This window comes from Monodon monoceros, unplaced genomic scaffold, assembly GCF_005190385.1.
Source record: "Monodon monoceros isolate NGI ecotype Baffin Bay Population unplaced genomic scaffold, NGI_Narwhal_1 Super_Scaffold_1, whole genome shotgun sequence".
NCBI classification, from domain to species: domain Eukaryota; kingdom Metazoa; phylum Chordata; class Mammalia; order Artiodactyla; family Monodontidae; genus Monodon; species Monodon monoceros.
Genome location: NW_021703765.1, coordinates 52,448,115 through 52,465,050, shown reverse-complemented (window position 1 = coordinate 52,465,050; position 16,936 = coordinate 52,448,115). Strand labels below are relative to the sequence as shown.

The window sequence follows — 16,936 nt, the reverse complement described above, 5'->3', positions numbered from 1 at the left end:
TGTCTTGTTGGCTTAAGACGTTTCTTGCTTTTCCATTACTTCATGTAAGGCCTGTGTAACTCTGCGAATTTGTGTGCCAACCTATTAATACTGGATATATCAAAGGAAAACACATTGTCAAGCAAGAAACCTGTGAAAGTCCAATCCTCTGTGTCAGATTTTAAAAGTTAAAAAAAAAAAAAAGATAGGAAAGATATAACTAGCAAAAAAGGAAAGCTGACTGATCGTCTCTCTCCTACTAATAATGTTCCCTCCGCTTCCTCCACCCCTCACCTTACTTGAGGAAGTTGTTTACCAAATTACGTTAGGAGGTTGCTAAAAGTGGGAGAAAAATTAATAATGTGTTAGGGCTAGAACTTTTTTTTTTTTAAAGATACCCTTGAAGCTGGTTTAGTTTAAATGCTTGACTACCAAAAGATTTTCATGGATAGACTGTATTTTATCTGAAAAAGTTTATAAAAAGCTTGAATATATAAAAAGTGCTGATGTTTCCAAATGTAAATACTACAGGGTCTTTATTCCTAATTATGTAATTGTCTATCCATCAAATAGTAACTACTTTTAAAGAATATCTTTCAGTAAATGACTTGTAGCAAAAGCTTTTAGTTGAACATTTTTCTGGGTAGTAGTGGGGAAAGCAAATATCCAAAATCAAATGTTCATGAATACAAATCTGCCCTTTGCCACTTTTTAATATTGTCGTGTAATGTAATATTTCAGAATTTGTTTCCTATTTATAAAGAATGATAATACATCATAATGTTGCTGAAGATTAAATGAGAGAATATATGTGTATATTTAATATATTTTTTCTATTTATCATGCTTAGGTGTTAAATCAGTTCCCCTTTTCTATTAAAGATCCTGTAGGGGCACGGTAGGTCAAAAATTAAATTAGGAAATTCTAGGAAAACCACATATTCAATGACTACGTTTTCAAGCTTACCTACATATAATGTATCTCTTAACAGAATGAGAAATTTGTTTTAGGTTTTATTTTTAAAACTGTTGGATTTCAATGGTATCTGCAAATAAATCTTGTAATAAGTTTTTGAGTTAGCAAGCTGTCATTATTTTTTATATTCCCCTCCTACAAAATCATATAAAAACATGAACATGTAAAGATTTTTTCCACCTCAAATGTACACAATTATTCCATGATACAGTCAGTCAACAAATCCTTTACTGACATCATTAGGCACAAAGAATGTATTGATTTATGCAATATATGTGCTTCCAGATAAAAAATAAGTACACTCGCTTTTCAGTGAAATCCTTCAGTCAACACAGTATTACAAAAAAAATTGTTTTTAAAGCACATTCATACACTAGTTTATCTGTTTTTTTAAACTCACAAATCAAAAAAGGGCAATCTCAAACTAGGGCGCAGATATGTAAGCTTTTCTTACATGATCAGTTCCTTTATAGGATAATTTCATTTACTACCACGGTCATGTGAGATGATTTCCCATTAGAAAAAAATAAGCTTTCATACCAACAGATAAGGCCCTGCCACACCATAAGTGAACACCAGAATGTGAACATTTTAAAATTAGAATTCTAAAAATTGATTGAAAACTGAAAGGTAACAGATTTGATAGACATTTGCAAAATTAGTATTGAAGTATTAGTGATTAGTATTTAATTCAAAAAGAGTCATGTCCCACAATGTTCATTCCAGCTCTATTTACAATAGCCAGGACATGGAAGCAACCTAAGTGTCCATCGACAGATGAATGGATAAAGAAGATGTGGCACATATATACAATGGAATATTACTCAGCCATAAAAGGAAACGAAACTGAGTTAGTTGTAGTGAGGTGGATGGACCTAGAGTCTGTCATACAGAATGAAGTCAGTCAGAAAGAGAAAAACAAATACCGTATGCTAATACATATATATGCAGCCTAAAAAAAAAAAAAAAGGTTCTGAAGAAGCTAGGGGCAGGACAGGAATAAAGAAGCAGACGTAGAGTGGACCTGAGGACGGGGAAGAGTAAGCTGAGATGAAGTGAGAGAGTGGCATGGACTTACACATATTACCAAATGTAAAACAGATAGCTAGTGGGAAGCAGCCACATAGCACAGGGAGATCAGCTCAGTGCTTTGTGACCACCTAATGGGTGGGATAGGGAGGGTGGGAGGGAGACGGAAGAGGGAAGAGATAGGGGGATGTATATATACGTATAGCTGATTCACTTTGTTATAAAGCAGAAACTAACACACCATGGTAAAGCAATTATACTCCAATAAAGATGTTAAAAAAAAAAGATTTAACTATTTGCATACGATGGCAAACTAAAGTTTTTATGGATATAATGAATGACTTGATATCTGGTATGCTTTTAAAAATTCCAGCAAAAACATTTTTTTAGTAAGTCAGTGAGAGAGAACAATGAAATAAAATTGGGCAAAAATCAGTAACTGTTGAAACTGGGGGTTCATTATACTTTACTTTTATGCATATTTTTAAATTTCTATTATAATAAAGTACTTAGAATTTGAAGTATTACACTTTTTTAAACAAATGAGGGCACAGTGATGAATTAAATAATGAAGTATTAAAATTCATATTGCTTTGTCCTTTTGTTATTGTTACTATTGCTACTGTTATTACTTCAACAACAAAATGTAACTATTCTGATCTACTGACATTTTGAAGCAATAAGTCACGTGATATTAAATTCTGTCAATCAAGGCAGGAAGGTACTTACCTCCTTTAACTCTGGCCAGTCTACAAGGAGAAGTTTAGCTGGTGGCCCAGAAATTAGCTGCACTCGAATAAAGTCAGAAAACTCACGCCACGTAAAACAAAGATCCTTATTTCCAGGGGGACCTGGAATAAATTTGATGCCTCTCACACTTATACTTTGTGTATTTTCCTAATGAGGAAAAGCACATTGAAAAGAAACAGGGAGATAATGTTTAGTTTTCAGAAAAATGAAAGAAAATGTTGTCACCACCTATGTGCATACAGATGTGCTTTTGGTATAACAGCAAGTAACTTACACATATGCCAATACTGGAGTTCCTTGAATTTCATCTCCTTGAGAGGAGAAACTGAAATTCTTTTTTGTGAGGGAGAAATCTAAAAGGTTCAAGCTATGTCCTTTTTCCTGATATTTTCCTAATTTCCCTCTTATTTACACTTGCATTGTCTCCTTTTTGTTCCCCAAACAGCCATGCATGTGCTTGCCCAACACCCTTTGCACTCGCTCCTTCCCCATGACTGCAACATTTTTTTTACCTACATGGCTTTTCTTCAGGATTTTGCTCACAGAATACCTTAACCAGAGGGGTTTTCTGTGACTACCCTATATGATGGTGCCCTATTCCCACAGCCCACTTTAATTTTCTTCCTGTCACTCATTTCCTACCTGTTATATGCTCTCCCATTACAAGGTAATCTCCGGGAAGGCAGGGGCTTTGACTTGTCACAACCCCATCGCTGGTACTTAGAATGCCTAACATCTGTTAATGGGAATCAATGACACTAGCCTATAATCTTTGCCAAGTGACCGAAGTCGATAAACTGATTCCATACTGGCATGAGCACTATAGTGTTCACATTTTAATAGTGACCCTTAATGATTTCATCATCTTAAATTTCCATTAAGTACAAATATATTCCAGCAGATTTTAAAAATCAGAGTTAAAATGTCATGTTTTATGATCTGAAACAACTGTTTGTAGAACATTTTCTGTAAAAAGACATTGCAAAACAATAAAAATTAATCTCCCCCAAAAGCCCACTGAGTGCAAGGGAGTTTTTTCATTATTTGGAAAACAAATTAAGCATTCATTAGTACAACACATTGAAAAGTTCAAAATACGTGAAGTCTATAGAATCCCACATTTAATAGTGAAACACCAAATGCCCTTTTGAAGAGGTGATGTCTTAAGTAATCTTGAAAGTTATTCTGGTTTTACCTCATATCTTAAAAATAAAATTTGCATGCACATTAACAAATTGTAGATGAGTATAAATAGAATTAAACACAAAATTCTGAAAGGCACTCTCTAAGGTCTAATGTTGATATTATCAAGGGAATGTACTTCAGAAGAGCAGTACATTTTATGAAGATGTGGAAATGATTTTAAGAAACAATGGCAGGGCTTCCCTGGTGGCGCATTGGTTGAGAGTCCGCCTGCCGATGCAGGGGACACAGGTTCGTGCCGTGGTCCGGGAGGATCCCACATGCCGCGGAGCGGCTGGGCCCGTGAGCCATGGCTGCTAAGCCTGCATGTCCGGAGCCTGTGCTCCGCAACGGGAGAGGCCACAGCAGTGAGAGGCCCACGTACCAAAAAAAAAAAAAAAAAAAAAAAAAAGAAACAATGGCATATTAAAACCAGTTTTTTAAAATTATTATTTATTTTTTTGCGGCATGTGGGATCTTCCTGGACCGGGGCACGAACCCATGTCCCCTGCATCGGCAGGCGGATTCTCAACCACTGCGCCACCAGGGAAGCCCATTTTTTTATTTAAAAAAAAAAAACTTTAAAAATAGTGCTTTTTAAAAACAACTTTGGTTTAAAAAAAAAAAAACCAGAGGCTCCCTTTTTTCTGTAGAAACTAGGGGTAGACTCCTATTGTTCTGAAAGTGAGTCAAGATAGTATACATCAGTTATAAAATGACAGCAGAAACAAAGAAAGTCAATTTGACTGGAGAATGAGCCATGGGAGGAGATAGGTGTGCTGCAGTGGAATACTATGGAGTACTTTAGGTCACCCTAAGGAGATGGAGTCTATAGTATAAAATGCTGATAGGTGGCATAAGATGGGAACTGAAAACTGACACTAGATTTGGTCAGGTGGCACAGGGCAGAAAAACAGTGACAGTGGCTTGCCTGGGAATGATGGTGAAGAATGTGAAAACAGAGAGTACACACAACTCTTCCAAGGAGCTGTACTGTAAAAAGGAGGAGAGAAAGAGGGCCGTACAAGGAAGCTGTGAGCGTTTTTTTATTATAGCATGTCTATATGCTGATGGGAATCTAATTGACAGGGAAAACAAGATGTAGGAAGATAGGTTACAATTTAGGAATAATTAGTGAAAGAGGATGGGAGCCTGTGCATAAGGCGACAGGAAGCAGAGATAGTTCATGTATAACAGCAGTTATTATCTGACTTCATCTACACAGAGGGTGAAGCTAGACAAGAGAAGAACCTGAAAGTCAAAGATGAAACCTTATATTTTACAGTAAACAAAACACCATTAAAAGTTCCTCAGCAGTGCTAAGATATAGTGAAAGTGGTGTTCTGAAAACTAGAAAATAATAGCCCAGCAGATTAGTGGAAACAGAAATTCTAGGTGGGAGGGGCAACAAGGAGGCTATTATGATCATTCTGTCGGGTAAAAGGTATAATGGAGGCTCCAAAAGGAAGAAGAGTTTTGAAAACCATTAAATGCCCTAAATGGATTCAACTTTACTTGGCCTTAGAATTCCTTCTTTTGGACCTACTCGAGCCTGGTAGGTTCCTTGAAGGCTCAACTCCAACATCTTTTTTCGAAAACTGCCTTTAATCTCTCCAAGAAGAATACATTGTGTTTCCTTGCTTGTTTTAAACTGAAATAATTCCACCAGGGTTCTTATTTTTCAAGCTAATCTCAATTAACTGCACAGCTGCAAACTTTCACCACTAGTTTTCTCCCAGGCATTCTATTTAATGCAGGGACTGAGCACCAAGAAATTTTACTCAAATAGCTACATGAAAAACTATCTTTATATACATATCAAAATATTTAAGGATGAAATGATATGATGTATGGAATTTGCTTCAAAGTGATAGATAAGGGGGAAGTGATGAATGGTGAAGCTGACTGATGGGATCATGGGAATTAATTATACTATTTATTCTATTTTTGTGTATGTTCAAAATTTTTCATTATAAAACTTATTTTAATGCCTTTTATAATTTTTCACTGTAAACACTGAAATCAAGTCTCTCTTATTTTTGTTTTTCCCAAACTTTTTGTTATATATAAACTGAATGGAATAAGCCAACTGTTACGGAAAACAGCCATACCTGAAAAGTAGTTTTCAAATGTGAGCTATCAAGTCCAATCCCAGCAATTCCCAAGGAAGATAGAGAACTTGGTGAAAATGCTTGAATCTGATTTCCATACTGATCTGTAACTATTATAACTATAAAAGGGGGAGGAAGTTTAATTTTAAAGTATCAATAAAATATACAAATATCCATAAACACACTTATACACTTAATTAAAATTATACTTAGAAACTCATTCTAACTTTGTTCTTGTGTATTTTTTTGGTAAAAAGTAATTATAATCACTTCTTTTAGTCACTATAAAAATAATAAGAATATACATAAGTACACTTATATTTACATATTTAACATGATGCTGATGTTAACCATATTTATATATTTAACATGATGCTGATGTTAATCAAGTTTTTTACCATGAACATTTGAAGGAAATAATTTAGTATTATGTAATATTCTAGATATAAGAAAAATACAGGATACATATGAACCCACTAATATATTTACTTTTCACTCTTAATATTAACTATTATCATTTCTAACAAAAGTCAACATTCTTTTCAACAAACCATTTTTGCCAAACTGATTTCACAGTTAGGTCAGCATAGGCAAAGACAGGGAAAATGCTTCAATCTTTCCAACAATGGAATTTAAACCATAAACCGTATATAAATCCCAAGTTTTCCTTTCAGATTATGTATGCCAAAACATGAACGTAAGGACATATTATAGAAGTGTTTTAAAGAAAGAAAGCAGGCCATACTAACCTATTTCTCCTTGAAGCTCTTGGCCCATCTGTACAGTTTTTCCTCCTTTTAATTCACATTTTAGATGTTTAGGTTCATCAGGAAGTGGTCTGCAATTGATTAACAAGTTAAAGGCCTTACTTGCACCATTAATTGTAGAAAAAAATTAGTTTAAATATGCTAAAGAGTAACAAATACAACACTCATTTTCTAGAACTTAAAGTAACACTCCTCTAAATACCTCCATTTATATAACGTAACTATTAACCCAAAAGGAAAGAGAGAAAAGATAGCTTGAAAAGAGAGTAGAGAATACTGAAAAAAAAAAAAAAAATACACATGTGTTAGATCACAGTTAGCTATGCTGGATTAAAAGGAATTTATGCCATGAGAGCACTGAGAAAGAAAACAGATGGGTCTGTAAGAATGACTCATCAAGAGATCTGTCTCTGGCTGAAGAGTTGTACATCTTACAATTTTATCTCAAACGTGGAGCTATTCTAAGTGTTGGAATAGTATGGAAATGTGTAGAGGAATTAAAGTGAAAAAGGTTGGGCTTCCCTGGTGGTGCAGTGGTTGAGAGTCCGCCTGCCGATGCAGGGGACACGGGTTTGTGCCCCGGTCCGGGAAGATCCCACATGCCGCGGAGCGGCTGGGCCCGTGAGCCATGACCGCTGACCCTGCGCGTCCAGAGCCTGTGCTCCGCAACGGGAGAGGCCACAACAGAGAGAGGCCCGCATACCGCAAAAAAAAAAAAAAAAAAGTGAAAAAGGTTATTAAAAAAGAGGCAGCCGAGGAACTGACAGGCCAGGGTGAAGGACAGGTTTTCAATATAGCTACTTAAATCTCCCCCTTTTCTATCAGGTGGACTCAGCTTTGAAAATCATCACTAACCAATGAAAGCATTCTTCCTTCTGAACAACACACTGACTGATCACACTGTATCTTTTGGACTTTTCATGTCTGTCATTCTCCATGAGTTTTCACTGTTGCTTGTCCTAGGAGAGCTTTCCTTTATCAAAAGTTCTAGTTCTGAGAGATACTAGAGGGTCAATTAAGCAGAAGCTTGTAACGATATTAAGAATTAATCACTATCTTCAGTGAAGCTTTATTCCAAAGACAACCTATTTCCAAAAAATTGTGAAAATTTCTATATTAAAAAACAACTTTGGGGCTTCCCTGGTGGTGCAGTGGTTGAGAGTCTGCCTGACGATACAGGGGACACGGGTTCGTGCCCCAGTCCGGGAAGGTCCCACATGCAGCGGAGTGGCTGGGCCCGTGAGCCATGGCCGCTGAGCCTGCGCGTCCGGAGCTTGTGCTCCTCAATGGGAGAGGCCACAACAGTGAGAGGCCCGCGTACCGCAAAAAAAACAAAAAAAACCAACTTTGGCATGTGTGCTTTGGAGAAAAGCACTTTTGTGGCCATATGCTGAATTTTGAAATACCTCAAAATATAATATGCCCACAAACCTTACTGTAAATGCACTTTCCAAAGACACATGATCATCTTGGAATGAAACCTGGCAATAGCGCATATCTTTTACAGATGTTGGTACTTGTACATCAGGAAGCAGACCCTGTAGTAAGTGCTCTTTGTTAATCTCAGGAGTCCAGTTAACCTAGAAGAAAAATTATATATTTAATAATAATATAAAGCTTAATCTAATGCCTTCCAACTGCCACTTATCTTACCAAAGACTCTTAAAATTATAACCCATCCTCCCCACCTCTAAGGAAAAAGCCCCTGATGACCAGAAATGATGGTCGTTCATATATTACTATAATAAAAAAGTATCTTCCTCATTGTCTTTCCTGATAATGTTGCCACCATATCTTTCAATGCAATAAAATAAATATTCCTAAGTCATTTCTTTAGCTTTTGTCACAAGATTATCACTGTGGTCATTACAGTTTTAAAAAAGTCATGTCAATCAAATCATGTGATCAATTCTGAGAATTAACAGTCACTCTGTTTTTTTGAAAAGAATCTTATTAATACAGGTTTTAAATGAGATCTAAGTGGACCTGATTCAGCAAGGTGAGAAAAGAAGTTAAATCCACTAATGTACTTAGCATCCTGGTCACATCTTGATCTTAATCCACTCTGGAACGTTTTCAGCTCTAATTTTAACTTTATATCTCTTAAATTCCATATTTTGTTACCTGATCCATTTTTTAAGTTGATTACCCTACACTATCCTTTTAAACTTCCAATCCTTTCTATTTAAGAATTTTTACCTCAACTTTATGCTTTTAGCCTTCTATAGTTGTGATTCTTAAATCACTGATATTCTAATATTTTAATCCTAGTTTATGCTGTTCTTTCTCAGCTACTATTTTTAAAAATAAATTTATTTGTTTATTTTTGGCTGCGTTGGGTCTTCATTGCTGCGCGCGGGCTTTCTCTAGTTGCGGCTAGCGGGGGCTACTCTTCGTTGTGGTGCACAGGCTTCTCATTGTGGTGGCTTCTCTTGCTATGGAGCACGGGCGCTAGGCGCGCGGGCTTCAGTAGTTGTCACTCGCGGGCTCTAGTGCGCAGGCTCAGCAGTTGTGGCACACAGGCTTAGCTGCTCCGCGGCATATGGAATCTTCCAGGACCAAGGCTTGAACCCATGTCCCCTACATTGGCAGGTGGATTCTTAACGACTGTGCCACCAGGGGAGTCCTCTTAGTTACCTTTTTAAACCGTATTTTTATTCTTTATCATACCTTTTTTTCCTTTTTTTTAAATAATGGAAGCAGCAAGCAGGAGTTACACAAAAAGGCTTTCTTCTCTCACCCTAGTTGTGCTCTCTCTTCAATGAATTCCTAGGTCAGTTTGGGTTGGCTTTCCTCAATACTGGAGAATTCTCTAAAGACTACAAAACCACTTTAAGCATATACATTTAATAAAAGTATTTAATATCCTTTATTATCAATAAAGGTGCATGTTTTAAAATGTTTGGAACCCAAGAAATATATAACTACTAGAATTGAGGTAAAATGTGTCAAAAGCTGGCCATGAGCTTAGAGAATGGCAAAAAGAAGGTTATATATAGAAAAAGGCTCTGAAGTCAATGTTTCTCCTTACCCTTAACATGAAAGTAAACTGTGGAAACATTATGAGAAAGCAAGGAATCAGTTCAGAAGCTAGGTTGCTGGTACCACTTTTAAACTACTTGCCTTCAAATCTGCTGACAGAGATAAAAATGGCTTGCCTCCCTTCCAAGCAGGATAAGGATTATTTATCTTGAAATCCTCCCTTCCCTCATTATGGAGAGGAAAATAAACTGGCCGGAGCAAGGGTTATTCCAAATAAGATTTAAAAAATAATGTCAGCTGAATCCTGGTAAACAATTCTTTTAAAATATCAGATCCTATATTTGGAGACTCAGGATGGCTACAGAATACAGCAGTGCAAAAGAGCGGAATTCCCTGGTGGTCCAGTGGTTAGGACTCCACACTTTCACTGCCGAGGACCTAGGTTTGATCCCTGGTCGAGGAACTAAGATCCCACGAGACACACGGCATGGCCAAAAATAAATAAATAAATAAATAAATAAAGTTAATTAAAAAAAAAACTCTAACCATTCTGATTTGGTTCTCTGTTAAGTGAGCTGTTAAAGTTTCAACATATAGATTTACCCTATCAAGGTACAAATGATACATTTAGATGGCAGGTCTATGAGGACCATCTGAAGCTACTGAGAACTGACAAAAGCATTGTCTAAGGATCACACTTTCAGAGATTGCTATACCAATTTCAAATGGCCAAATCAGGACTCTGTAGTTAACAATACTGTTTTACCATTTTCCTTTAACAGACTTTTTATTTAGTGCCTTCAGAGTAGCCACAAAAACACTGCTTTGGTTGGGGACTTCCCTGGTGGCACAGTAGTTAAGAATCTACCTGCCAATGTAGGTGACACAGGTTCGATCCCTGGTACAGGAAGATCCCACATGACACAGAGCAACTAAGCCCGTGCGCCACAACTACTGAGCCTGCGCTCTAGAGCCTGCAAGCCATGACTACTGAAGCCTGTGCTCTGCAACAAAGACAAGCCACCACAATGAGAAGCCCGTGCACCGCAACAAAGAGTCCCTGCTCACCGCAACCAGAGAAAGCCTGTGTGCAGCAGTGAAGACCCAACACGGCAATCAATCAATCAATCAATCAATAAATAAATAAAATTTACAAAACAGACAAACACTGCTTTGGTCAAGTGGTGATCTTGATTCTGAGTATAGAAATACAGTTCATCAGGAATGGAATTTTGTTTTAGGTGTCAAAATCATTTTTCTAAGCATGAATTTGTCACACATGAATCATTCAACATTTCAATCTAGTGCATGAAAAAATATCTTATTTAGCCCGGGATTTTATATAACGGTACTATTTTTCTTTGATAAGCTTCTTCTTAGAGGATAGCCTATAAAACTTGTACAGAGTCTTCCAAGCAAGAAAATGAACAGAATTCTTGCAAATAAACAATCTGTTTGAGACACTTACTTTAATTTTCTCTGCTAAAGCTGATGTTATGTGGATTTCTCTTTCTCCTTCATCATACATTTGAAAAATAAGGTTATGCATAATATCTCCTGCTATCCAATTAACCTCATCCTGATGTTTGATCTGGATTGCCTTTTGTCCTTCTACACTGAATATCTGTAATCTTGCAACATGGCTACTGGGAAGCAACTTAATCGTCTTCTCCACAGGTGCCACATCTTTACAACTCTAGGAAGAGAGGAACATACAAATATATACTGAATGACATCTGTACTGAAAACACAGTTTTTGGCTTTAATGGTGAATCTTCCATATTGCTTAAGAATTTATTTCCAACATTATGGGAGATCATCTTATATACTGTTAACATTCATAGATCTTCTCATTAAGAGGATACTACAGTATTAATAATTCCATATTTTATACCATCAAGTTATAAATAATGACAGGGGCCACATTCTTAAAACCAAAAACTAGCATATTTGGACTTAAAAGAACTTCCTTCCTCTTTATTTGTAAATTTACTTAAAAGCATTGCAAACCTGTGAAATTTTAATCATATGACACAGATTTGGTGACCAGCATTTATTAATAAAAATAAAGGTGTAATAAATTAAGAATTTTCCATAAATTAAAGATAAATATTGCAATAAAATATGTTATTTAATGAGCTTCTAGAGCTTTTTCAATTCATTTTACATTAGGGTGAGTGGACAGAGTTGCTTGTAGCTAGATGAGGACTCTAGATGCCCCTAAAGGTTGAGCTGGCGTATTTATAATTTGTTATGGGCATATCAGTGTTCCAAAGATCAGTAACGATGAGCTTGTGTGCTACATAAACTGATTTTAGGCACACACAATTAAAACACTACAGAATTATTTCAGAATCTAGGTGTAGTGCATTCCACAGGATACAAAAAATTCACATAAGTCTAAGCTTAAAATACCTCTACAATCCTATTTCACTCATGTCTCCTTCCTCATCCAGTTCCAGTCATTTTACTGAAGCCCATTCACATGAACAATGACATATTCAAAATTCCTACCTCACAGAGTATCAGGCAAATAATCCATCCCCTATTATAAGCACATCTTATTTGCCTGGCTCAAACTTAAGAGTCACTGCTTTTGGATAATATGTTCTAACTGCAGGTTACAAGATATACCTTGGTCTTTGTCTTAACTGACCAGGACTCTTGGTGTTCTGCCTGTTGCTGCTCTGTAGTATTTACATAATTATATGTAAATGCTCTCTTGCTCTCAAGCCCAGATTTCTCCCTAACTCCAAGTCTTTTTCCTGAATCTCCTGATCTTTTGCAAGATGGTATGCTCAAAAATATGTTGCCCACATTATTGAAAAAAGGAAATGCATAACAAATATTTGAAGATTATCAAATATAACCAGCTTCAAAAGAAAAGAATTAGAATAAAGTCAAATCATTTCATTCTAATGTAAAAAAATAAAAGCTTTTACCCTTTTGAGGCTCAAGATATGTTAGCTGATATATACTTAGTAGGAAAAACATTGGTTAATCAACTGATCGGGTAATTATCATCTACTAACCGTATCAATTATGAAGAAATCACATTTAGGTATTTTACTTGTATAAGTATTTGTTATCCCATTTAGCAATCTTAGGAAACCAAATGCTTATATCAACTGCCTGTCCTTCTCTAGGCTGGCTTCACCTTCAGCCATGATGTATATCCAATAACCAGTATCCTACTGGCACATTAACACAGCAATCTCTTTATAGGAAAACACTACTGAAAAACCATGTATTTATTTTGTTAATTATACACACATATTAAATGTTCATATATCCTTCCTTCAGTGGTGGTTCCATAGGGACATTTACCAAACTTTCTAACAAACAAGTGTAAACTGTAAGAAATAAGAGAATAAAATAAAACTGATAATTGTCACATTTTAATATAGGAAAAAATAAATTTTAGGAACATGTAATCAATAATAGCTATAGATATTATAAAAGGTTTGATCAAGAAAATTACTAATATTTGATACAAAATGTTATTTACTATACCATTTCATTTTTGCCTTTTCTTCCCTCTGGCCAGAAGAATCACAAATATCTCATTTTAAAAAGTCAAACAACTTTACATAAAATATTATAAAGCTGTTAAAGAATATTTGTATAAAGACTCAATATAATACCAATGAATAACAGTAACAACTTACAGGTATTTCAATTTTTGCTTTAAGCGTCTGGTCTTTTTTGATATTCTGAACTTGAATTGCTGGTCCTGACAAAATACTGGTTCCAGAACTACTGCAATCCACAACATAGAGTGGAAGGTTTGGAGCACCTGAAAACTATTGGAAGCATACAAAATAATTTAAGACCTCAATCAAATGTAACTTATTATTCAATAACTGTTATTTAAATTTTCAAACAGTTTAGTACAGCTACTATTTCCGGCTATAAATTAGAAAACTATAAATATAATTCACTAATATACTAGACAATTTCTGAATGAAAAGAGTAAGTTTCTACAATTCTAGGTAAAATTTGTTGATTTTGGAAGAAAAACCAACTTCCTCAACCATTATTCTTTCTTTTTTTAACACCACCTATTTGGGTTTTCCTTTCCTTTTTGTGCTCTTTTACTCATATTCATTTATCCATCCATCCCCAATCCTAAAGAATATTTCCATCATCCTACTCATAAATTAAATACTTCATCTGAAATGAGGAGGATGGACTAAGGAAGGAGAGGGGAGGAATCTGTAGTCCAATACTTGGCACAGCTGGCATCATTACTGGCTTAGGGATGCTGAAAACTATTGACAATGAGATAGCCCAAAAATTTCTCCATGGAATAATCATTATACAATCTAGATATAATATAAGGCTTACTATGAAGGAGCCAAAAGATATAGTGATTTAGTGATTTCCATTTAGTACCACGGGACTCAAAATCTACATATTCTTATCTTATAACAGCTTACCTTACAATGAACAATCAATTTTGGTTGTGCTGTTATATTGTCTGATTCATCCAAAACTTCTACCTGAAATGGGAAAGCTGTTCCATTTTCTATAACTAAAATTTCAGAATCAGGTTTCACTTTCAATCGATGAGGGGGACCTACCAGAAAATTATATAATAAAATAGAGATTCAAGTTTCTAAAACTGAAATGTTAAAACAGCAAAAGAAACAGCTTTTAACATTTCAAGTTTTAATATCTTTTAAATAATGCCAAGAGAGAAAAAAGAAATATCCATGTTTAATCATTTCTATCCCCCAAATGCATATATTCTATACATCACGAGAGTGGTCTCAATTATATTAAAATGTTTGATGTCTAGACTTAGTTTTATGTAACAAGCTAAGACATGGTGATAACTCATGTTAGAAATCACCCAAACGTGAAATACTAAAAAGATCCTGGAAAAAAGTATTCAAGAATAAAAATAAAAGTTTATTAAACTACTTTTTCATTTACTACTTTTAACTTTACACAATGAGACTGATTTCTCAGGCACACTACATACCTGTCTCAGGTAATTTTGTTCAAAGGATCAGTTCATATAATGACATAACCAGATAACTTGTTAGACTGCCCACAACACTTTGATATCCTAAGCAAGCTGCACCACAAGTTTCCTCTAAACTAATAAAAGAGGGTTTATATTTCTGCAGCAAGATGACCTGATGTGCCCTATAAACACTGATATTTTAAAATACAATTTATGCTAAATAATGGGAACACAAGTTTACAAAGAACAGTTATATCAAAGAACAGTGTTTTTACCATATGCCAACTCTGTTCTCAGAATCCTTACAATGATCTTGATCAAGAAGGTAATATTATTATCCCCATTTTATGGATGAGGAAACTGGGACCCAGAGAGATTAAGTATTCTATCCAGGTCACATGGCTACTAAATGGCAGACTCGGGTTAGATCCTAATTTTGTAATTTGAAACCTCTTGACCATTATCACTACACAGTCCCACTTCCTACTTTACCACATTTACTCGCAAATTCTAAAAAAATATTAGAACTATCTGGTTAATAAGAATTTCCTTTGAGTAGATTTGAGTAATCCATACGTTTTAGCTAACCTCTTAAAATAAAAGCATTGTAAGTAAGTATTAACACGTAACAATTTTTTCTTATACTTCTACCAATGGGCCAATCTTTACTTCTAAATCAATTCATGCCTCAGGGAAAGCTCAAACTACACGAATTTGTGAAAGGAAATAGCTATTTTGTTTCTTTTCATTAAAACCAGTAAAAAAGGTCATATATGGACAAAGATATGATCACAGTATTATTAATATTAGAGCTAAAACTTTCATAACAAGTCCTGTTCTAGGTGTTGTACAGCATATGCACTTCTCACTCTGCACAGTACTGTGTTAATGAGAACTCATGCATACTGGAAGTGTATCCTCCACTGAGTTACCACCGAAACCATGCAAAGTAAGGGCTGCCCATATTAACTCATTTAATCCTCACAAAAACCCTGTGAATTACGTATTATCTCATTTTACACATGAGAAAACCGAGGCACAGAACAAGTGTACCTCACTGGTAAGTGTCAGAGCTTAAATTCAAATGCAGAAGGGCCGATGCTAGGATATACTCTTTGAACCTCCACAATAGACTGATTCTCAAATTAGCTGGCTTTTTCTACCCTAACTTTACTGCAACTTCATTTACGAGTTGATAAATCATTATTCAAATTAACAACATAAAAGCATAAGAAACTTTCCTTCTTAAAATATTAAATATTTAGTTATATCAGAAAAAGGACAGATCCAGTTCTAACGTAAGTCTAATTAGTATATCCTTAAGAACAGTTCCCCAATATAGTTTCAATATTCACATTTTTCTCCCAAGATTATTTTTAGAACTTCACTCAAGTCTTTCTAAACGTTTTCCTGTCTTTTATTTTTAACTGGTCATTTCCGTTAGCACTATGTTTGTCATTCAAATGTATTTTCAAGATTTGTACCATAACCAAACCAAAAAACACTTCACCTTTATAAGTGTCATTATATTTTATCATAAGAATATTATTTAAAAGGTAATTAGGAATATTTCTTAAAGTAATATTACCTGGCAGTAATCTAATTTTCAGAATCTGTGAGTCTTCTTTTAAACCCGGAAAAATAACCTTCAGATTAAAATTCTGTTGGAAAAATTATTTTAATTAAATTCAAGTCCTAAATAAATACTTAAGTAATTTACTACCTCAATTCTGATTTACTTTTTGCTTTTCATTTTCATACCATTATAGAAATCTACTCAGCAAATTTATATTGACTAAAATGATCATATATATGTATGAAAGAGATGCAGGTGAAAAAACTGATTTATATTGCCTTCTTTATAGATAATACTATCTTTGAATTCAAAAGGCATAACCTCTGAATAATTATCAGAATTAGGATGGGCACTATAAAAAATGTGGAAAGTAGTGAAATGGAAAGAACCCAATATCTAGACATATCTAAAAACAATGCAGTGTTCTAGATTAGATCCTGGAATAGAAAAATAATTGTGGAAAAATTGGGAAAATGTTAAAGCCCAGAGTTTTGTTAATAGTATTATATCAATGTTAACTTCTTAGTTTGGATAAATATATAATAGTTGTATAAGATGTTAGTAGAGGAAGCTGGGTGAAGAGTATATGTGAACTCTCTATACCATCTCTGAA

The 16,936-nt window shown here is 34.9% G+C and overlaps 1 protein-coding gene across 3 annotated transcripts in view; it reads right to left on the bottom strand.

Annotated features, from left to right (window-relative positions):
• SMCHD1 (structural maintenance of chromosomes flexible hinge domain containing 1) overlaps positions 1-16,936 on the bottom strand; it is a 131,897-nt gene that overhangs the window by 52,457 nt on the left and 62,504 nt on the right. For all 3 annotated transcript variants that reach the window (XM_029218705.1, XM_029218715.1, XM_029218698.1), the window contains exons 22-29: positions 16,336-16,408; positions 14,215-14,354; positions 13,444-13,578; positions 11,244-11,471; positions 8,225-8,373; positions 6,776-6,864; positions 6,027-6,145; positions 2,713-2,880 (exon numbers count right to left, since the gene is read on the bottom strand). In XM_029218705.1, the coding sequence (XP_029074538.1) occupies positions 2,713-2,880; positions 6,027-6,145; positions 6,776-6,864; positions 8,225-8,373; positions 11,244-11,471; positions 13,444-13,578; positions 14,215-14,354; positions 16,336-16,408 (1,101 nt within the window). The remainder of the gene's footprint in view (positions 1-2,712; positions 2,881-6,026; positions 6,146-6,775; positions 6,865-8,224; positions 8,374-11,243; positions 11,472-13,443; positions 13,579-14,214; positions 14,355-16,335; positions 16,409-16,936) is intronic.